This window comes from Cervus elaphus, chromosome 5 (assembly GCF_910594005.1).
Source record: "Cervus elaphus chromosome 5, mCerEla1.1, whole genome shotgun sequence".
Classification (NCBI taxonomy): domain Eukaryota; kingdom Metazoa; phylum Chordata; class Mammalia; order Artiodactyla; family Cervidae; genus Cervus; species Cervus elaphus.
In genome coordinates this window covers 118,381,467-118,404,799 of record NC_057819.1, presented here as the reverse complement: position 1 = coordinate 118,404,799, position 23,333 = coordinate 118,381,467, and the positions used below count along the sequence as shown (strand labels likewise).

Here is a 23,333-nt window from a genome sequence, read left to right as displayed (position 1 = left end):
GTGCTTCCAGCAGATGCGACGCTGATGAACGCGCAGGGCTGAGGGTGCCATAGGGGTGGCAGCCACCCACGCCTATTTTTCCCCTCAACTAGTCAACTTTACCTCTTAATAAATGTACAGAAGTAGGTTTTCTATTGCAGAGGTCACTCATCTCTCACCTTGCCAGAGAGTTATTCTATAAAGCTGTTATAAAAACTTGGAATAGTGTTTTTTAAGATAAAATAATTGACTTCTTTTTAAATTTGTCTAGATCTTTCTTCTTTCTTTTTGGTGGAAACAATCCCCACCCCCCCGCCCCCAGAATTTATGTTGCTTCCATAACTTGTGTATAAAAACTGGGTTAAGTATGAATATGATTGTGTCAATATTTGACCTACCATAGAAGGTTACTCAGTTTGGCCATGTGTTGGTGCTAATTCACGTAAAATTCACGTGTAAAATAAGGCAGCATTTAGGTCCTATGAGAACAGTGCCCAGCACTCTCCCAGTATATATATAAATTGTATCAACTTGTTTTCCTCTTATTAATTTTTGTATTTCAGGCTGAAAGAATATTCTCAGAAGTTAGGAGAATTGAAAATTACAGAGTCGAAGGCATGGAGATCTACTCTACAACACTTTGGCATCTTCAAAAGGATGTTGCTCTTTCAGTTCTTTCAAAAGACTTAACAGATATGGATAAAAATTCACCAGAGGTAAATTAACTGAAGCAGTTAGTTCATGTTCTTTTTTCTTTTCTTTTTTTTTGCTGCATCATTGTGGCTTGTGGGATTTTAGTTCCCCAACCAGGGATTGGATCCAGGCCCTCGACAGTAACAGTGAGGAGTCCTAACCACTGGATCACCAGGGAAATCCCTGCAACTATTTTTTTATTGTCTTTACCAAATGAGAATGACCCAAATCATTAATTTAGTTTCACCCACGCTTATTTTGGCATTCTTCTCTATAGGCCGAGACTCAGAAGGAGAAATCCTAGAGTATATGGTACAGATTCACAAATAGAAAAATCTTAAAGCATATATTTCATTCAGGATTAATCAAGATTTGGTTATACTTGCTGTTGTCATCAAGAGTACAGTTCATTAAACAGAAATAGAGATTTTTAAAGTGCTCATTTTAAATTAAAATAATAATTTTAACTGTCATTTTAAGGCATAAGCAGTTTATTTACATGTTTCAGTCCTATAAGGGTTTTATTTCCTTGCATCTCAAGAATATTTAGTGGTCCTTTTTTAACATATTTAAGCTTAGAATTTAAGAGTCAGTTCTCATTATTCCTGGTAGTTACGTCTATAGTGTCCATGGACACTAAATTGACAAATACTGAACCGTTACTCCTAGGAGAAATATACACACACACATCACACATGGGTCCACCAATGATCACCAAAGCACTGCAAGTATTGATTTTGGTTTTACAAGTTAATTTTAGAAAGTAGATTTGCGAATATGGAATCCTTGAATAATGAGGATTGACTATATTAAAGCTCTTCAGTTGTTGTCTTTCTGTTCTACGTAAGATCTGAGTCTTCATTTTAGTCATAGATTGCTTTTGTTAGAAAAAAATAAGTCAAAATTTTAATTATGCATTTGATTTTTGTTTCCTTTTTTTTTTTTTTTTTTAAAGGCCTGGTGTGCTGCAGGGAACTGTTTCAGTTTGCAGCGGGAACATGATATTGCAATTAAATTCTTCCAGAGAGCTATCCAGGTTGATCCAAATTATGCTTATGCCTATACTCTATTAGGGCACGAGTTTGTGTTAACTGAAGAATTAGACAAAGCATTAGCTTGTTTTCGAAATGCTATCAGAGTCAATCCTAGACATTATAATGCATGGTAAGTGCAAAGACAATGTCTTATTAATGGGGCTGGTACCCAGTAATTTTTCTTGTGAGATTATTTCTTTGTTGTCATGAATTTGAAGAATGGTACATACTGGTTGGTAGCTTCTAACCTAAGTGATTTTTTATGTGAAATTTATACCTTTAACAAACTCTTAACTAATGCCAATAGAATTCCAGATGCTTATATTGAAGTTTCTACTTTTTCTCCTACTAAACTTTTGCAAGTATTAATATCTGGTATTGTTACTTTGATTTGTTACTTTTTGTTAGAGCACTAAAATGGTGATGAAAATAAGAGAATGGTTGGGACTGTGGAGAAGAACAGTGTAATTTTCTCTATCATAATTATAATAACAGTGTAATTCTTCTTTTCTGTTATCCAATAGGTAATTTCTGCTACCTTTTGGAAGATAGAAAATAAACAGAAAACTATCCATTAGTTGTTGCTCTTTGGCAGATTTATTAAGTATTAGTTCTAGTTTATTAAATTTATCAAGAATGTTCCAGATTAAGTTATACCTGTTTTACTTTTTTATACTTGTGAGTAAGTAGATGAATAGGAAGGTTAATCTATTAATGATTGGATTAGTCATTATAGCAGTTTCTAAATCTGAAGCACTAGATTACTGAAATATATTTTTTAATTTGTATATGTGTTCTTTAATGAATTTTATCTCATTTCTAAGTTGTTACATTGCCTGAAAGATGGCCTGATGAGTACTAGCTTCTGCTGACCAAATTAAACAGTCAAGCTTGCCAACATTCACATAAAGTTCTCTGTGATATTTTCAGAGCTCAGTTCTTTTTTATTTATTTATTTATTTATTTTTTACTGTATTGGTGTTTATCTTTCTGGCTTACTTCACTCTGTATAATGGGCTCCAGTTTCATCCATCTCATTAGAACTGATTCAAATGAATTCTTTTTAATGGCTGAGTAATATTCCATTGTGTATATGTACCGCAGCTTTCTTTTTTTTTTTTTTTTTCATTTATTTTTATTAGTTGGAGGCTAATTACTTTATAATATTGTAGTGGGTTTTGTCATACATTGACATGAATCAGCCATGGATTTACATGTATTCCCCATCCCGATCCCCCCTCCCACCTCCCTCTCTACCCTATTCCTCTGGGTCTTCCCAGTGCACCAGGCCCGAGCACTTGTCTCATGCATCCAACCTAGGCTGGTGATCTGTTTCACTATAGATAATATACATGTTTCGATGCTGTTCTCTCGAAACATCCCACCCTCACCTTCTACCACAGAGTCCAAAAGTCTGTTCTGTACATCTGTGTCTCTTTTTCTGTTTTGCATATAGGGTTATCATTACCATCTTTCTAAATTCCATATATATGTGTTAGTATGCTGTAATGTTCTTTATCTTTCTGGCTTACTTCACTCTGTATAATGGGCTCCAGTTTCATCCATCAGAGCTCAGTTCTTAATAGGACTTGAGTTGTTTCTTAAACGTGTAGTTATCTGTTCTGCCATATTTCAGTAGTTGCATTCTTAACAAAATTTACCTTAACAAAATAATTGTTGCAATTAGAGAAAAGGAGGTATATTCAGACTAGCAAGCTTTTACTGGAAAGACTTTCAATATTGAGTTACTCAGGTAACAGTAAGTATTTAACTAAACTAAGCAAATTTATTTTTCCAACTCCAAGGTGAGTAGTCTTTCTTTAGTTATCTCCATTTTCACCATTATTAGCGCAGAACTTTTCATACCTTTTCTTGACCTCTAACACAATTATAATAATAAACAGTATACTGTTGTGCTTTTTTCTTAATCATTTGTTGATTATTCCCCTTCATTATTATCTAGTTTCACCCAGAGGGATCCTTAATGTAAATCGGTCACAATATATTTGATGTTTTGAAAATTCAGGAAACATACCTGTGTATCAACTTAATATACTATTGCATAGTCTTTAAAATGTGTTAATTTTGATGTCTATGTGAAGCCTTTAAAAATTATAGTTTTGAAGTCTATAAGTTTTGAAAGCTATAGGAGCATATTTTTGATACCGTGAGTGGGGGAAGGGGAAGAACTATGCGTACTTTAATCATAGTATAAAATATATATGCATTTGGACAAATAATAGGGGAGTTTAGGGTCTAGAATCATCAAGGGAGGATCTGAATAGAATCCTTGTGTGTGTGTTTAGTCACTGAGTCATGTCTGACTCTTCACTACCCCGTGGACTGTATGTAGCCCACCAGGCTCCTCTGTCCATGAGTTTTCCAGACAAAAATACTAGAGTGGATTGCCATTTCCTCCTCTGGGGGATCTTTCTAACCCAGGGATCAACCCTAGGTCCCTTGCAGCTCCTGTATTGCAGGCTGATTCTTTACCCACCCTTATTAGCTGTATAACTTTGAGCAAGTTATTTAACTTCTCTAAGCTTTAGTTTCTTTATTTTAAAATGTGATTGATAACAGTACCTATCTCCTTGGTTCCATCTAGGATTAAATAAAGTAAATCAAACAAAGAATTTAATTATCGGCAGACACATGATAATCGCTCAGTAAAAATTAGCTATTAAATCTAGATTGTAGTGGTAGATCTAAGGATGTGGTTTCTTTTTTTCTAGTTATTATAGTTTTATTTGATTGATTGATTGACTGGATTGTTTTTACTTACAAAAGTGACTTGTCTAAAACACTTGGGCAGTTTTTTATCATGACAGATTTTGCCTACCCTAAGACCATCAGTATTTTTCTACTGGTTTATTAAAATGCCACATTCCATACATATCCCTTTATTAGTTAAACTAAATTAGCATTTCACATCCTTAAAATTGTATTTTATTTTAAACTTTCAGGTATGGTTTAGGAATGATTTATTACAAGCAAGAAAAATTCAGCCTTGCAGAAATGCATTTCCAGAAAGCACTTGACATCAACCCTCAAAGTTCAGTTTTGCTTTGCCACATTGGAGTAGTAAGTAGCTTTCTAAGTATTGTTCAGTTAATCCCTTTTGGAATGTTATTGGCTTAATTGCTGTAATGAAAATTGGGGTTTTTTGTTATTGTTATTCTTGAAACAATATCCTGGATTCTTTTACAGCCAAAAATATCACCTTTTTGCTTGGCATAAAGAGAAATCACTGGAGTACCCTCATTGCTTGGGCAAGTTACTTAATTTCTCTGAGCTTCTATTTTGTGAATGACAAATAATACCATCTTGCCTAGCTCATAGGGTTATTATAACACTCATATGAGATACTTGATATTTTTGAAAGCAGTTTTCCATGTTAATATTTAGCTCCTAAATTAAGTAATTAATAATTTAAGGCAAATGATTGCCTGTATTTTAGCCTCTGAGTGGTATAGATATGTCAGAACTAATTAAAATTCTTATAAAGTGGTGAGAATGGTCAATTTTATGTTTATATATTTTTTTACTGTATGTGATAATAAGTTGTACTTTGATAGGATAAGAGAATGGGTATGTTTGTTTTGTTTTCGTATGTTTGTTTTTTTAAAATCTTATTTACTAATTTCTCTGAAAGCTTGGAACTTTTTTTTTTTTTTGGAACATTTTTTAAGTTCTTGTTCTTGTCCTTTCACCTTTCTCCCCTCTCCCTCTTTTCCTCCCTCTTTTCTTTCTCTTTGCAAGTTTGACTTTTGTGGGAACAAGCATACAGTATAAGGAAAATTATATGAGTTTGGAATTTCGCTTTTCATTTTGGGGGCAGAATTCTAGCTCTTTATAATGATTTTCTTAAGAATTGACATTGTAACTTTTACAGTTAGATTCTGTACAAAAAATATAGGGAAAATACGTCAAAGATTTTTTTTCCGTCACTTTACTTAAACCAAACTTAAGTATCTCTTACTACCTTTTAGTGAAGTTGAACATTTTTAAAGCAGGCTTTCTTAAAGGCCATAGTCAAGCATTGTGTAATCTGTGGGTTCTAAGAACTGGAAAGGTTACTTCTCTGCTACAGTTTCCCTGTTTTTGTTTTTTGTCTTTTTGAGTATGTTGATTTACAGTGTTGTGTTAGTTTCAGAGTTTCAGCAAGGTGATTCAGTTATATATACATATATATTCATTTTCAGATTTCTTTCCCATTATAGGTTATTATGAGATATTGAATAAGTTCCCTGTGCTATATAGTAGGTCCTTATTGTTCATGTATTTTGTATATAATTGTCTGTATCTGTTAATCCTAAATTCCTAATTTATTCCTCCTTCACCCCCCTTTCCCCTTTTGTAACCGTCAGTTTGTTTTCTGTCTCTGAGCCTGTTGAAATTTATTTTTAATATATAATTCATCTAAGAATGAACATAGCAATGTGAGTACACATGAATAACTAATAAGACTTGGTTGGGTTTGCTTTTTTTTTTTTTAAGTTATTTGAAATAAATTACTTACTACCCAGAATTGCAGATCAATGGTTTTCAGATATGTAAAGCAGAAGATTTATTTTTAAAGCAAATTCCTAAAATAGGTAAAAGTGTAATTGTTCTGAGTAAAACAAGATTGGTAAGTTTCAGAGCCAAAACCCCTAGGGGTTCTTGAAAAATTTTGAGAAGTCTAATATTTAGAGGACCACAGTAAATCTGTTAAATGTATTATCTAACAAAATAGTACAGATTTTCTTGTGAAGAAAGACTAAGGTTTTTCTTGTCTTTTAGGCTTAAAGGTAACCAAATATCTACTCTAAAGATAGAATCTTGATTATCATTATGGAGAGTAATGGTGAATTGGGAGCTGTGTTGTTTATGAGTCATACTATTTGGTTTTTACCTTTCCTCATAAATATCAAAAGGAAACATTAATAGGATCTTTATTTCTTATAGGTTCAGCATGCACTGAAAAAATCTGAGAAGGCTTTGGATACCCTAAACAAAGCCATTGTTATTGATCCTAAGAACCCTCTATGCAAATTTCACAGAGCCTCAGTTTTATTTGCAAATGAAAAATATAAGGTAAGATATATATATATATATACATACATATATATATATATATAATACATATGTATCTTAACAGTCTTCAGCATAGTACTATTTAAGCTTTGCCACTTTTTAAATAAAAGTTATTTATACATGAATTTTTATCTTAAATAGTTTATTTCCCCATTTTTAAAAGCTATTTCTTTTTTTGCCTATATTTCTTCATGAAATACTCACAGGAAGGATGGGTCAGACACCAGGAATATAGTGGCAAATGAAGCAACCATATTTCCTGCCTTTGAATAGCTTACCATCTAGTACTCCCCTAGAGGGAGAGTTAATCACTCAGTCGTGTCCAACTCTTTGTGACCCCATGGAGTCTTACTCTGATTTATGAAGAAGTGGATGTCTAATCTTACTGTTCTGCCTTTTACAATGTCCTTTAAATCTAATAAACATTAACAATTTTTAACTTGCTCTTTGAAATGTACTATAATTGTAATTCAGCATTTGTTTTCCTGTTTTTGCTTCATTGTACAAAAATTTTAAAAGTTTTTATTTAATCTGATATGTGGTCAGGTTCTTCAGTTGAAGGATTTTATTTGTTAATCTTAAAGGCATAAGCCACCTCACCTACCAGGAATGCCATGTAAATCAAGCCTATATTGCTTCAAGAAACCCATGTTCTAATCTGACCCATTGTCCAGGCCAAAATGGTTATAGTCATTTTTGAGTACCAGCTTGGGGCTCAGCCAGATTATCAGCCTTACTTTGATACATGATTTAGGTGTAAGTTAGAAAGGGGGCATAAGAAAAGTTACTGACTGCTTCTGCAATGTCTTGCCTCCGAAATGAATCGAACTGTGTTAAGAATTGTGTATGTAGAATTAGGGTCATTCTCCCCCGTGCACACACCCGAGTCCTTTGTTTCACACTTGGGGCTCGGGTGGTTGGGCTCGGAGGAGAATTATAGGAGGGGTCTGCATAATTTTTGGAGGTCTTAAAAAAAAAAAAAAAGAATTGTGTATGTTTTCAGTGAATTTGAGTGAATTCCTGCCATTTCTTCTTGTTGTAATAAGTATTTTTCTTGCATTTTCACAAGGATTAATGAAGCAAGGTAGTACTTTGATTAAGATCTAATAAGGTTTAGTTAAGATGATTTGGGAAATTAAATAAAATCACTTGCTTAGTCAGAACTGTAAAAATTTTGCTAGTGTGTTTTTCTTTGCTTTTTTCAGTCTGCTTTACAAGAACTTGAAGAATTGAAACAAATTGTTCCCAAAGAATCCCTCGTTTACTTCTTAATAGGAAAGGTAAAGATTGGGGCCCTGGTTCTAAACTCTATCATAACAGATACTAACTTTTGAAAAATAAATATAATGTTTTATTGTGCACCATCTATTGAGCAAATTCAGCTAGATTTCTGAACTATATACTCTGGAAATAAATCATGGATTTAGTTTTTATTAACAGGTAAGAAGGTGATAGATACCCTAATGAGGAAGCAGGAGCGCACACCCCGTCATCTTTCTGTAGTTTGGCAGTGTATCAGCACTTGCAGCCCAGTGACTGATATTGAGTTCATAATTGAGACTACCTCAAGGAAAGCCCTTAGTTTCCAGTTATCAATAAAATACTCAAACGTCTCCCAAAAGAAGAAAAATAATACCACAGTGTTGTCTTAGTTCAAAAAAATGGCTTGCAGAATTTCTGAAGCAAGACTGCTGCTGCTACTGCTAAGTCACTTCAGTCGTGTCCGACTCTGTGCGACCCCATAGACGGCAGCCCACCAGGCTCCCCCGTCCCTGGGATTCTCCAGGCAAGAATACTGGAGTGGGTCGCCATTTCCTTCTCCAGTAGAGGCAAGGCTAGTCAGGACTTTACACACTGGGTCCCCAGAAGCCAATTGGTTAAAGTAACTGAGGATGAAGGACAGTGGTGAGAGTTGCTTTGTATGTATGCTTACCACACGCTCAGTTGTGTCTGACTCTTTGTGACCTTTGGACTGTAGCTAGCCAGGCTTCTCTGTCCATGGGATTTTTCAGACAAGAATACTGGAGTGGGTTGCCATTTCCTCCTCCAGGGGAATCTTCCCGACCCAGGGATCGAACCCGTGTCTCCTGTGACTTCTACATTGCAAGTGGATTCTTTACCACTGAGCCATCGGGGGAGAGTTGTTATAACTCCATTTAAAATCAGTGTAAATGAGTACTAATCAAGCAATTTATAGTCCACTGTCATTGTTCCAGACAGAGTGAGATGTGTTGGAAGCTCACTACCTGAGAGATACAGGCAAGGAATTCTGAAAATAGTACCTGAATATATTAAAAGGAACTCGAAAGTTGGTATGAATTCTTCTATAGGATGAAAATGTCCTACTCTTCAGAATGAACTTATAACACATCAATCAGGAACCTAATTTAAGTTTAAAATGTTTAGGATTTTATAGATGAAGCTTACAACTTAATGAAAAATGTAGTGCTGCTGTTTATTTTTAGGTTTACAAGAAGTTAGGTCAAACGCACCTGGCCCTGATGAATTTCTCTTGGGCTATGGATTTAGATCCTAAAGGAGCCAATAACCAGATTAAAGAGGCAATTGATAAACGCTACCTTCCAGATGATGAGGAGCCAATAACCCAAGAAGAACAGATTAGTGAGTATCATCCATATGACTTAGGTCTATATGTGATTATTCAAACCAGAAAGCTAGTGAAACACCATATCAGAGGAAACAGATACTTCTTTATGGCACAGAATAAAGTGGAAAATTTTTTGAATATTCAGAAAGCTGCCTTTTGCATAAGAATTTTATTTCTAAACACAGTAGATTTTTATACCAAATGAAATTTTAGGGAAATTGAACAGGGTAATGTAACAACAGTGTGCATATGGAGCCAGGTAACTAGTTTCAGTTCTGAATCTAGTTTGCTGTGTGATTTTGACAAATCCATTGCTGATTTTTACCTGAACTTCAATCTATGTAACTAATGCCATGCTTATCTGCTTCCTAGGAATGTGGTAGGGGGAGAAAAGATGATAGGTGTGACTATGTTGAAAACATTTTTTAAGTGCTAAGTGAATGAATAATAAATTTGTGCACATTTTAAAGTATTGACAGATCTGTAGTAGTGGCTGTTCAGATTCTGTGTAACTCTCACATATGTAGAATCTAAATATTGCACATCTGAAACTAATATAATATTGTAAGTCAGCTATACATCAGTTAATTAAAAGGCAGATAAATATGAATTGAGAGACCTCTGATGAGATAAATTAAGATGCCTTTGTTCCAGAAATATATTTTATATATATATATAAATATATATATATATAAAGTGAAGTCAACAGTTGGGTGGAATGTCAGTCTTTTTTAATGTCTTAGAGAATAGTTCTAATTCTTAGGTTGGGTGCGTGCTAAGTTGCTTCAGTGTGTCCAACTCTTTGCGACCCTCTGGACTGTAGCCCGCGAGGCTCCCCTGTCTGTGGGATCCTCCAGGTGAGAATACTGGAGTGGGTTGCTGTGCCCTCCTCCAGGGGATCTTCCCGACCCAGAGATCAAAGCCACATCTCTTAAGTCTCCTGCATTGGCAGGCTGGTTCTTTACCACTAGCGCCACCTGGAAAGCCCAATTCTTAGGTTAGGGAATAAGAAATGAGGGAGAGGCAGTTTTAGTAGTTAAAACTCTTAATGGTTAAATGCAATAAAATACTTTTAGACATGCTATAAAAGAAGGAACTTGAATTGCATTTTATTGAAGGATATCAGGATTTTTTTTTTTTTTTTTTGGATATCAGGATTTTTAAGGGCTTTTGTTTAAGGTCTTATCTCTCTGAATATAATAGTTTTCTTTACTTATTTTCATGAAATAAAAAAAATATTTTTCAGATACCTTACTGTAGACTTTTTTTATTTTTGAAGTCGGAACAGATGAATCCCAGGAGAGCAGCATGACCGATGCGGATGACACACAGCTTCATGCAGCTGAAAGTGATGAATTTTAACTTCTGGAAATCAGACCTTTGCAACTGGATGTGTGACTTGTGCTGACCTGTTTCTTGTCCTTCCATATACTGAGTCTTCACTCTTGAGCCAGCAATGTCATCATCCATCACTTATATCCTGAGTGTGCCACTTTCATTGGACCCTGACTGTACACAGAATGAAAGGCAGTGCAATATTTAGCTGCTAACAAGACTGGCTCTTTCACCAGTATGAATGACAGTTTAGAGGGGATAGGGTGGGAAACTTTCTTTTTCTTTCTTTCTTTTTTTTTTTCTTTAATCTCCCTTTGTTGGAAAGCTATCATGGAAGGAAGAGTTATGTTTTATCCTGAAGGAACCATTAGATATGGAAAATAGTGATGAACCAGAATCTCTTGGTCGTTTTTCCAAAAATTTGTTTTTACTTGGTTCTGTTCCTGATAAACAAAGTGACTGACCTTCATTTCTAGGTTCTTCAAGAATGGTGTTAGCAAGTGCCAGATGGAACAATAAAAGACATTGCCTATAACAGAGTAACCTGATTGCCAAGGAATGTAAATTACCTTAAACTTCAGTGTCTCCCATAAACAAATATAATGAGCATACAGGGACTCATATGTAGGAATCAATATCCCTCCATACAGTGTACACTTATTCTTGGCAAGAATAATGTCTAACCAAGAATTTTAATTTATTCATCTTGCCTCAAAGTGTTGATCATTGTTATCTTGGTATTACAAACTTTAAAATTGGTCCTTAACATTTTTCCTCTTCTCTTTGAGCTCTGTGGGATCACCTTTAACATTCAGAGATGATAGAGGGGTTGCCCACTGAAAAGCCAAAACAAGGCTCTTAATAACAATATAAGTTTACCAGAAGAATCAAAATGAGAACACTAAATGGAAAGACTTTAAGAGATCATGATAGTGAAAGCCTTAATACAATCAGAATCCTACCATAACCTTGAATTTATATTTGTTCAAGACAGGTATCCCTTTGACTTTCCTTAAGTGTTTAAGCAAGGTGCAAGAAAGTGTGGTTACCTTTGGTGAGGTCATTTCCATTCTTTTCTGCTCTCTGCTTCAGATTATTTCCAGTAGTGTGAGTCACCAAAACATGTACTGGGAGTGATTGGGTTTAGAATATTAGAAATGTTTAGCTGCAAAAATAAAAACAAAAAACCACCTACTCTTATGAAGGAGACAAGTTCTCTCTTGAGTTTATCATAATATAGATTGATGTCTTTGGGGAATGACCACAATTTTAAAGATCTAATTATGCATAATAAAATGGGAATTATTGGAATTTCACAGTAACTGATTTAAAGTTTTAAATTGTGTATCTCCTTTATTGTAATGTTTGAAATTTTTAGAGAAACTTTAGTTGTTAACATTTTATTAAGTGCCAATGTCAGAATATAACAAATTTATAGTTTCTTACAAATGACAGGCCTACAGTTATTGTTGTGGATTATTTGATGAAGGACAAACTTAATCTACTGGTTACCTGTATTTTGTTAGTCAAGCTGTGAAAATAAGGTGGATTACAGAAGATGTGGAGAAATTTTAGCCCGTAGTCTCAGTAATTTTCTATCATTTACTATTAATCTGCTTATTTGAATACGGATTAAATTGCATTATAAACTAATTCAAGTCAGAGTGTTAGGTTGGGTATTGGGGTGCCAGAGAGGTATTTAACAAAATTTCCTACCTAAATCTGTTTATGTGCTGCCTAAAAAAATAATTTATAAGAAAAAGGACTAAAAAAAAAAAAAAAAGAAAAAGGAAAGATTGGGAGTAAATGAATATCATTAAGGACTCCCCAAGGCTAGCACTTGAATTCTAACAAATATTCCATTTTATTATCGATTAGTTCTGTAATATTTAATTTTATATTCTTTTATTTTTTTTAATTGGCAAATCATAAGCCAGCTGTATAACAGTATCAAATATAGAGTTTCATAGAAAGCTTTGATCTGAGCTCTTTGTTACAAAGCTTGGAGAAAGCTATGCTCAGAAAACAATTTGCTGATGTATAATTAGTTATGTTGTGTAGTAGGAATTTATGTCCTGTGCCAGAAGTAAGTCTTTCTGGTACTAATTTTGAGACCAAGAATAAAAGGATAGTTGTGGAAGGCACAGCATGGAGATGGTTGGTTGATCGATAATCAGCCCAGGATTGATCTGATTGCATTTTCCTCACACCTCTACTTTCAAAGTCATTTAGCTGTTGGAAGCATTTCCTCCCTACTTACTGTTTCTGGCTTTCTCTTCTTTCTTTTTTGCGTAGTATGGGAATCAAATAACCAGAAGAAGATACGCATTTTAATCAAGCAAAATGTTTGCTTCAAATTTCAGAAGTATTTTGAAGGAAATCAGAAATACTAAGTACTTCAACATCATTTTTTCTCTTTAAGCCTTTCACACGTGTGTATACACACACACACACTCTTGTTCAGAAGTTATGTTGTGGCATTGGATATTTTTCCCCCTTGGAAATGGTTCTTAACTCTGGGATTTTAGAAGGTTGGAAATATTTTTTCAAGAGAACAATGGTACTCAAAATAATGAAAGGTGGTCCTACTTTTTCTGTATTTCATTACTTTAAAATTTTTATTTTTTTCCAAGAACTGCAAGTAATATTTGAACCATGCTGCTGTTGTACCTTAAACAAAAACTCAGTGATAACCAGTATTTAGTCTATTAAAAATGCTCTTTTTGAAGAAAAAAGTTTGCAAGTCTCTGTTTAGCCAGAGTATAGTATGGGCCTTCAAGAGAAATATGGTGACCTGTTTTCTTTGTGAAAACCTGGGAAAATGCAAGTGTGGGTGTGATGTGTGTGTTATATATGCATTGAAACAATGTAATTTTGTGTCTTCTTTTTTTGCTTTTCCTGACTTATTTCAGAAATTGTACAGTCTTGGGGGGGGTAAAGTCTTTTCTGTTAATATATTTGCAATTCATTAAAGGATATGGAAAATCCAAATAAATTACTTTTGAAAGCAATTCATAATCAAGTCATTAAAGCTATATCAGAGCTGTGCCATCTGTATTTTGATAGCGAAGCACAGCAAAATAGTGAAAGATTATAGTTTTATGTTCCACAGAAGTCTAGAGCAATGCTTCTCTATTTTTTTACCTACACTGTCATCTAAAATATATATTTATTTATTTTAAAACTCATACCCTTTTTTTAGTATTATTTGGAATTTCAAAATAAATATCGTGACAAAAATTGGTAACTTTAGAATGTATTTTTCCCAAACTACAAAAGCCCCTTGCCAGCAGCTGCTATTTTGCAAGTCAACTGCTTATTTCTCAATCGTGTGGTTTCTGAAATTCCTTTAAAAGGGACACAAAGCTCTTTTCTAATTAGAATCCATTTTAAGTACCAAGATCTGAAAGAAGTAGAATATAGAGAGCAAATTTTACTTTAGCTTGATATCTTGTAGAGGGCTGAAGGGTTTTGCTCAGACTTGAAGAAGGGGTTGCGGTAGGGAAAAAGACATAAAGTGAGGTGTGCTGGGCATATTAGGGGATGACTCAGACCGTAACTGTCCCTAGGACTGGTCATTTGCTGTCAGTAGGACAGGGATAACTAGAAGTCTAAGTAGGACATATTCTTTGGTTTGTTTAGCCTGTAATTAACGGTTTCGTGAAGGTTCAGAAATGCAAACTTTGCTAAACAGCTGTGTTTAGTAAGTTCTTGTTGTGTGTCCTGTTTTACTTGCCTTGTGTACAATATTTTCAGTCCTCAACCCTATACGGTAAGTGCTACTCGATTTTACAAAAGAAAATGACTCTCAGCTATTCAGTGGCAGAGCTGGACACTTGACATTAGTGTATCTTCAGAACATTTAGTTTTGGACTTCTCTGGCAGTTTGAGATCATGTCTAATGTTAATTGTCAAGTGTCCTCCCTAGCATTTTGAAATTGAGTATCATAGACGTTCCGGTTTTACAGAGGTAACTTTATTACTAACCATAGATTAAGATCTGTTAAATGTTTAATCCTTTGATCAGGCTTTGATATATGTATATCCTGTCTCTGTACTTCTTAGACTGAAATTGAAAGCAGTGTCCCTTTCTTGAGTGACTAGAATTTGCTTTAAAGTAGAAAATTTTAAATCCTCAATTTTCTTTCCATTCTTAATTATCAGTTTCCCCTAACACAAGCATTCTTTTTATTCAATACCCTGAAGATGGAATTTTCAGTTTGGGGCTAAAAGCTGTATTTGAGAAGAAAATCCAAACACATAATGCTTCACTGGAATTAGAATAAGAAATGAGTAAGCAATGGAGCAAAGAACAACAATGAAGTAGAATTAAGGTTTCTAATCATTTATTTTTAAAAAGCACTAAGTTCCTGGAGAAGGAAACGGCAACCCACTCCAGTACCTATGCCTGGAAAATCTCATGGACAGAGGGGCCTGGTAAGCTGCAGTCCATGGGGTCGCAAACAGTCAGGCAGGACTGAGCGACTAACACTTAGTAGATAAAAGCCCATACAGCAAAATGAGGACCTCGCACAGCCAAAAAAAAAAAAAAACAAATAAAAAGCACTAAGTTGACATCTAGGAAGTGTAGACTTTGCCCCTCAGTTGCTGTGTGTGACCCTGAACAATTAAACCTTTTTTTCTCATCACTTTAATCATGATTGGGTGCTAAAATGTATGTCTGATAAGAAAAGTATATTGAGACTCCTAGGGCTGGAAAACAATGATACTTACCTGATGGCAAATCTGTCCATCTCCAAAACAACCATTAAATCAAGTAAAACTATACAGGGTTCATGCCTTCTTATTAAGAAAATACTGTAACTTCAAATTACCTGTAAGAATAGAAAGATTTCCTGTAGGGATCCTGCTATCACCATAAGCCTATGATTGTAGAGCAAGAGAGTGGTGGGTGGGGTGCTAAGTCACTTCAGTCGTATCCAACTCTGCCACCCTACGGACTGTAGCCTGCCAGGCTCCTCTGTCCATGGGATTCTCAAGGCAAAAACACTGGAGTGGGTTGCCATGCCCTCCTCCAGGAGATCTTCCTGGCCCAGGGATTAAACCTATGTCATGTCTCCTGCTCTGGCAGGTGGGTTCTTTACCACCAGTGCCACCTGGTAACCACTGTTTAATAACAATTTCAATTTGCATAGAAGCATGGAGACAATCCTTGGACGAAGAGCTATGATAAACCTAGACATCATAATAAAAAGCAGAGACATCACTTTGCCAAGAAAGGTCTGTATAGTCAAAGCCATGGTTTTTCCAGTTGTGCACAGATGTGAGAGTTGGTCATAAAGAAGGCTGAGTGCCAGCCACTAAGCCCAAAAGCCACAACTACTGAACCCACGCTCTACAGCCCATGCTCTGCAACGAGAAGCCACCGCAATGAGAAGCCCATGCACCACAACTAGAGAGGAGTCCCCACTCAGTGCAGCTAGAGAAAGCCCACATGAAGCAACAAAGACCCAGTGTAGCCAAAAATAAATGAGTAATGTAAAACAAAAGAATGTTAATGTCATAAAAGATGTCAGTGGAAATATTTCAAATTAAAGGAGGCTGACTACATGACAGTTGAATGGAATATCTGACCCTAGACTAGATCTTGTCTTGGAGAGACAAAAAAGCTGTAAAGAACATCACTAAGTTAACTGACATATGCAGAGTACATCATGAGAAACGCTGGGTTGGAGGAAGCACAAGCTGGAATCAAGACTGTCAGGAGAAATATCAATAACCTCAGATATGCAGATAACACCACCCTTATGTCAGAAAGTGAAGAACTACTAAAGAGTCTCTTGATGAAAGAGGAGAGTGAAAAAGTTGGCTTAAAGCTCAACGTTCAGAAAACTAAGATCATGGCATCCGGTGCCATCACTTCATGGCAAATGGAGAAACAGTGGCTGACTTTATTTTTCTGGGCTCCAAAATCACTGCAGATGGTGACTGCAGCCATGAAATTAAAAGACACTTCTTGGAAGGAAAGTTATGACCAACCTAGACAGCATATTAAAAAGCAGAGACATTACTTTGTCAACAAAGGTCTGTCTAGTCAAGGCTATGGCTTTTCCAGTAGTCATGTATGGATATGAGAGTTGGACTATAAAGAAAGCTCAGCGCCAAAGAATTGATGCTTTTGAACTGTGGTGTTGGAGAAGACTCTTGAGAGTCCCTTGGACTGCAAGGAGATCCAACCAGTCCATCCTAAAGGAGATCAGTCCTGAGTGTTCACTGGAAGGACTGATGTTGAAGCTGAAACTCCAATACTTTGGCCACCTGATGCAAAGAGCTGACTCATTTGAAAAGACCCTGATGCTGGGAAAGATTGAGGGTAGGAGGAGAAGGGGACGACAGAGGATGAGATGGTTGGATGGCATCACCAACTCAATGGACATGGATTTGGGTAGACTCCAGGAGTTGGTGATGGACAGGGAGGCCTGGCATGCTGCGGTTCATGAGGTCACAAAGAGTCGGACATGACTGAGCAACTGAACTGAACTGAAGTTAACTGACAAATTTGGAATATGGACGGTAGATTAGAGAATTATAAACTTATGAACTGTAAATTTATGTGCTGTTGTTATGTGAGAGAGTATTCCTATTTTCAGGAAATGACCACTGAAGTGTTTAGGTGGTAAAGGGCCATGATAATAATTTACCCATGAAAGTTTCAGAAAAAGAAATATATACACATATAACTATACATAGATAAATATTTAATATAAAGATACATGAATATATGTTATAATTTTGCTACTTTTTGAAAGTTTGGAGTTATCTGAGTATTAACTCAAGGTTAAACTTAAGACCCCTGGTTCATGATGTCAAGAGATAGGCAAAACAAGAGAAGTTACTGAAAGCACCACTCTTGTTTAATGCAAATTGATAATCATTTTTTCCTTCAATAAGTTATATCAGGGAGCAAGCAAAGTGACAAGGGTATGAATGAAAGGGATGCATAATTTTTTTTAATAAGTTTATTTGTTTACTTTTGGCTGTTCTGGCTCTTCATTGCTGTGGGAGGGCTTTTCTCTAGTTGTGAGAAGTGGGGGCTACTCTGGTGTCACAGTGAGCAGGCTTTTCGTTACAGTGGTTTGTTTCTCTTGTTCGGAACACAGGCTCTAGGGTGTGCAGGTTTCATTAACTGTGGCTCCTGGGCTGTAGTGCACAGGCTCAACGGTTGTGGCCCATGGGCTTAGTTTCTTGGCAGCGTGTGGGATCTTCCTGGATCAGGGATTGAACCTGTGTCTCCTGCATTGGCAGGCGAATTCTTCACCACTGAGCAACCAGGGAAGCCCAGGGACACATAATCTTATCTGAAGACACAATCCATGTCTCTATCTCAGCCACTGCAGACTCCTCACCAATACGTCTGTGGCCTCTTGGTAATGAAATTTTCGTCCTCTAATCTGCATGAGAAGTTTGGGGCCACCTAACAATCTGGTCTCGATGCTGCAGTTTCCTGCAGAAAGCTCACAACTTGACAGTCTCCACTGGAGATGATGGGAGCCCGATGCTTTGCTCAATGCTGGAAACCTCTCTGGAGATATGGCATTTGTACCAAAGCATTAGCTAGAGGAGCTCTGGAGTTAGCATAATCAGCATAGATCCTGTGAATAATTCCATAGGCTTTCTTAAGAGCACAAACACCTTGTTTACTCAATTTCCAGGTAAAAACGTATCTTCCACCTTTTAGAAACTTTTCTCAGAAATGTATTAAAAAACATCCTGGTTTATAGTCTATGGGAACTTGAATAGAATTTGTATCCTGCTGTTCTGTGAAAATTGTATAAATCTTGATTACATGGAATTGGTTCATAGTGCTGCTCAGGTCTGCTATATCCTTCTACTTTTCTTTCTATTCATTCTATTAACTCAAGAGTTTGATATTGAAACTCCAGCTAAAATTCTTATTTCATCTACTTAAAAAATAATTGTAATATTTCCAGTGGTCATGTGTGGATGTGAGAGTTGGACTGTGAAGAAAGCTGAGTGCCAAAGAATTGATGCTTTTTAACTGTGGTGTTGGAGACGACTCTTGAGAGTCCCTTGGACTGCAAGGAGATCCAACCAGTCCATCCTGAAGGAGATCAGTCCTGGGTGTTCACTGGAAGGGCTGATGCTGAAGCTGAGAGTCCAATAGTTTGGCCACCTCATGCGAAGAGCAGACTCATTGGAAAAGACTGATGCTAGGAGGGATTGGGGGCAGGAGGAGAAGGGGACGACAGATGGCTGGATGGCATCACCAACTCGATGGACATGGGTTTGAGTAAACTCTGGGAGTTGGTGATGGACAGGGAGGCCTGGCGTGCTGCGATTCATGGGGTCGCAAAGAGTCAGACATGACTGAGCAGCTGAACAGAACTGAAGTGATAGTATAACTATGTGTAACTTTGTTCTTTTTTTCCAAGTCTCCTGTAAATGTGCTATCACCGTTTCATAATTTTTAAAAAATAAATATTAAAATACATATATTCAGAAACAAGTTTTACATAATTATGCTTATGACATTTTTTAAAGAACATGTTTACAATTTGACCAAATGAAGAGGAAAAACTCAAAACAAGTTCACTTTTAGGGTAAGGCATAAACATTTAAAGTATTTATAGGCATTGTACTGGGTAAACCTTTATAGTGGTCCTGAGTTGGGGCATGGAGACAGGACTTCATACCCTCAAGTTGGATTGGATGCATACTGGCCCAGAAAGGGAAAATGTTCTTGGATGAAGCAAGTCTTTTTCATCCTTGTAAAGGGATTTTGTAAGTTTGGTTTAACCACAAAATCCAAAATATCATATGAACATATAATCAGCATAAACATGAATGAAATATTTTCATGTTAAGTCTTTAAAATGTGGTATATATTTTACACTTATGGCACAATGCAATTTGGACTAACCACACTTGAAATACTCAGCAGTTACATGTGGCTAGTGGATACAATATTTGACAGTACAGCCCTGGACAGGTATGTTCTTATATGTACCAGATCTATGTACAAAATGTAAATTATAGATTTAAAACTTATTTATTTTTGAATGTACTGGGTCTTTGTTGCTGTGCACAGGCTTTCTCTAGTTGTGGCAGGCAGATTCTTAACCACTGGACTACCAGGGAAGACCCATTATAGATTCTCTAAATTACCTAAAAGTAGAAACATCATCACAGTGGTGTGATCACTCACCTAGAGCCAGACATCCTGGAATGCGAAGTCAAGTGGGCCACAGGACGCATCACTATGAACAAAGCTAGCGGAGGTGATGGAATTCCAGTTGAGCTATTTCAAATCCTAAAAGATGATGCTGTGCAAGTGTTGCACTCAATATGTCAGCAAATTTGGAAAACTCAGCAGTGGCCACAGGACTGGAAAAGGTCAGTTTTCATCCCAATCCCATAGAAAGGCAATCCCAAAGAATGCTCAAACTACCGCACAATTGCACTCATCTCACACGCTAGCAAAGTAATGCTCAAAATTCTCCAAGCCAGGCTTCAACAATACCTGAACCGTGAACTTCCAGTTGTTCAAGCTGGATTTAGAAAAGGCAGAGGAACAAGAGCTCAAATTGCCAGCATCTGCTGGATCATCGAAAAAGCAAGAGAGTTCCAGAAAAACATCTATTTCTGCTTTATTGACTATGCCAAAGCCTTTGACTGTGTGGATCACAACAAATTGTCGAAAATTCAGAAAGAGATGGGAATACCAGACCACCTGACCTGCCTCTTGAGAAATCTGTGTGCAGGTCAGGAAGCAACAGTTTGAACTGGGCATGGAACAACAGACTGGTTCCAAACAGGAAAAGGAGTATGTCAAGGCTGTATCTTGTCACTGTGCTTATTTAACTTATATGCAGAGTACATCATGAGAGATGCTGAACTGGATGAAGCACAAGCTGGAATCAAGATTGCTGGGAGAAATATCAATAACCTCAGATATGCAGATGCCACCACCTTTATGGCAGAAATTGAACTACTAAAGAGCCTCTTGATGAAAGTGAAAGAGGAGAGTGAAAAAGTTGGCTTAAAGCTCAACATTCAGAAAACTAAGATCATGGCATCCAGTCCCTTCACTTCACGGCAAATAGATGGAGAAACAGTGGAAACAGTGGCAGACTTTATTTTGGGGGGCTCCAAAATCACTGCGGATGGTGACTGCAGCCATGAAATTAAAAGACACTACTCCTTAGAAGGAAAGTTATGACCAACCTAGACAGCATATTAAAAAGCAGAGACATTACTTTGCCAACAAAGGTCTGTCTCGTCAAGGCTATGGTTTTTCTAGTAGTCATGTATGGATGTGAGAGTTGGACTATAAAGAAAGCTGAGCGCTGAAGAACTGATGCTTTTGAACTGTGGTGTTGGAGAAGACTCTTGAGGGTCCCTTGGATTGCAAGGAGATCCAATCTAAAGGAAATCAGTCCTGAATATTCATTGGAAGGACTGATGTTGAAGCTGAAACTCCAATACTTTGGCCACCTGATGCGAAGAGCTGACTTATTTGAAAAGACCCTGATGCTGGGAAAGATTGAAGGCAGGAGGAGAAGGGGACAACAGAGGATGAGATGGTTGGATGGCATCACTGACTCAATGGACATGGATTTGGGTAGACTCTGGGAGTTGGTGATGGACAGGGAGGCCTGGTTCATGGGGTTGCAAAGAGTCGGACGTGACTGAGCGACTGAACAGACTGATAAACATCCCAAATATCTTATCACCAATAAAATTATAAATAAATGGTGATATAATTCAAACAATGAAATGGTATAAGCTAGAATGAGGCACAAAAATATAGATGAATTTTACAAACAAAGAAGTAAGAAGCATTACAATACATATCACTACTTGGCAACCACCACAGTGGTAATTGTTTGGGGCCAGAATGATAAACGAATGCTAAAACTAACAGGCAGAAGTTTGATGAGAAACAGGCTTGTGCATAGTCTCAAAGTCCCTTCCCAGTAGACGTATTACTTTTCCCTCACAATTAACAACTTTAGAGTGGAGAATCTTGGCAGATGTCACCTTAACCGTGTGATCAAAATTAGTATCAGTTGGACTTCCCTGGCAGTTCTGTGGTTAAGACCATGTGGTTACACTGCAGGGGAAGTAGGTTCAATTCCTGGTGGGGAAACTAAGATTCCTCAAGCAACACAGTGGCCAAAAAAAAATAACAGCAGTGATGGGATGTGTAGATACCATGTGCTTCCTGACAGCATCATTTCTGGATATGACATTCCTGCCAAAAATGCATTACGTGAATGCAATTATGAGGAAATACCAGACAAACTCATTCTGAGGGACATTGTACATAGTAAGTAACATGTAATCTTCAAAAGTGTCAAGATATGAAAGATAAAGACAGACTAAAGAATTCTTCTAGATTAATGGAGACTAAATTGATAAGGAAAGGCAATGTGTGATGCTGGATTGGATCCTGGTCCAGAAGGTTTTTTTGTTTTTGCTTTTTTTTTTTTAATATTATTTTCCTGTAAAGCACGTTTGTGAGACAATAGCAAAATTTGAATAAGGTCAATGGATTAAAAACGCTGTCAATATTAATTTCTTGATTTTGGTTAAAAAACTGTCCCATTATAGAAGAGAATAGGCTTATTTCTAGGAAGAACAAGTATTTAGGTGTAAAGGGACATTATATCTGCAGTTTGTTCTGGAACAGTTAGCTCAAAAAAAAATACTTATGTGTGTGGAGAGAAAGAAAATTCTAACACATATCTTTAATTTATAAAATTAGTATGTTTTAATTTATCAATTTTATAAGATGAATATGTTTATAATATATTATGACTAATCTAAATGTTATTAGTCATTATATTTCATTTTTTTAATATTTTGGTGAATTGATAATTAGGTTAATTAGGTTAGTCAGCTTATAGTTCATCTAGAGAGTTAACCTAGAGCCAGATGTGAGAGAGAACAAAAGTCATGGTTACCCAGGAGACCAAAGTAAAAGACAACTGCAATGTCAGAGGTATCCATTATCTTTACAAGGTGGGGGCAGCATCACTGACTCAATGGACATGAATTTGAGCAAATTCTGGGAGATGGTGAAGGACAGGGTAACCTGGCATGCTGCCATCCATGGTGTTGCAAAGAGTCGGACATGACTGAGCAACTGAAGAACAATAACAGAAAGCAAACCTGGGTCAAGCTCAGCTGAGATAAAAACCCCCTTGTTACATTGCCCTGTTCAGCTTCTAGAAAACTACATCTTCTTGCAAACTCCACCAAGTCTCTTAGATTAGTACTGCTCTCAGTCACTCAGTCGTGTCTGACCCTGCGACCCCATGGACTGCAGCACACCAGGCTTCACTGTGCATTACCAACTCCCAGAATTTGCTCAAACTCATGTCCATTGAGTCGGTGATGCCATCAACCATCTCATCCTCTGTCGTTCTTTCTGCTCCTGCCTTCAATGTTTCCCAGAATCAGGGTCTTTTCCAGTGAGTCAGCTCTTCACATCAGGTGGCCAAAGTATTGGAGCTTCAGCTTCAGCATCAGTCCTTCCAGTGGTTATTCAGGACTGATTTCCTTTAAGATTGACTGCTTTGATCTCCTTGCAGTCCAAGGGACTCTCAAGAGTCTTCTCCAGC

The 23,333-nt window shown here is 36.6% G+C and overlaps 1 protein-coding gene across 10 annotated transcripts in view; it reads left to right on the top strand.

Moving 5' to 3' along the window:
• Window positions 1-13,967, top strand: part of CDC27 (cell division cycle 27) — a 52,115-nt gene extending 38,148 nt beyond the window's left edge. For 4 of the 10 annotated variants that reach the window (XM_043904943.1, XM_043904941.1, XM_043904939.1 and 1 more), the window contains exons 13-19: window positions 543-695; window positions 1,628-1,836; window positions 4,670-4,787; window positions 6,654-6,782; window positions 7,988-8,062; window positions 9,248-9,404; window positions 10,670-13,967. In XM_043904943.1, coding sequence (XP_043760878.1) covers window positions 543-695; window positions 1,628-1,836; window positions 4,670-4,787; window positions 6,654-6,782; window positions 7,988-8,062; window positions 9,248-9,404; window positions 10,670-10,752 — 924 coding nt within the window. In that variant the 3' untranslated portion in view covers window positions 10,753-13,967. Of the gene's footprint in view, window positions 1-542; window positions 696-1,627; window positions 1,837-4,669; window positions 4,788-6,653; window positions 6,783-7,987; window positions 8,063-9,228; window positions 9,405-10,666 lie in introns of all 10 variants that reach the window. The other 6 variants (XM_043904942.1, XM_043904940.1, XM_043904938.1 and 3 more) reach the window with 3 other exon arrangements.
• The last annotated feature ends 9,366 nt before the right edge of the window (window positions 13,968-23,333 follow it).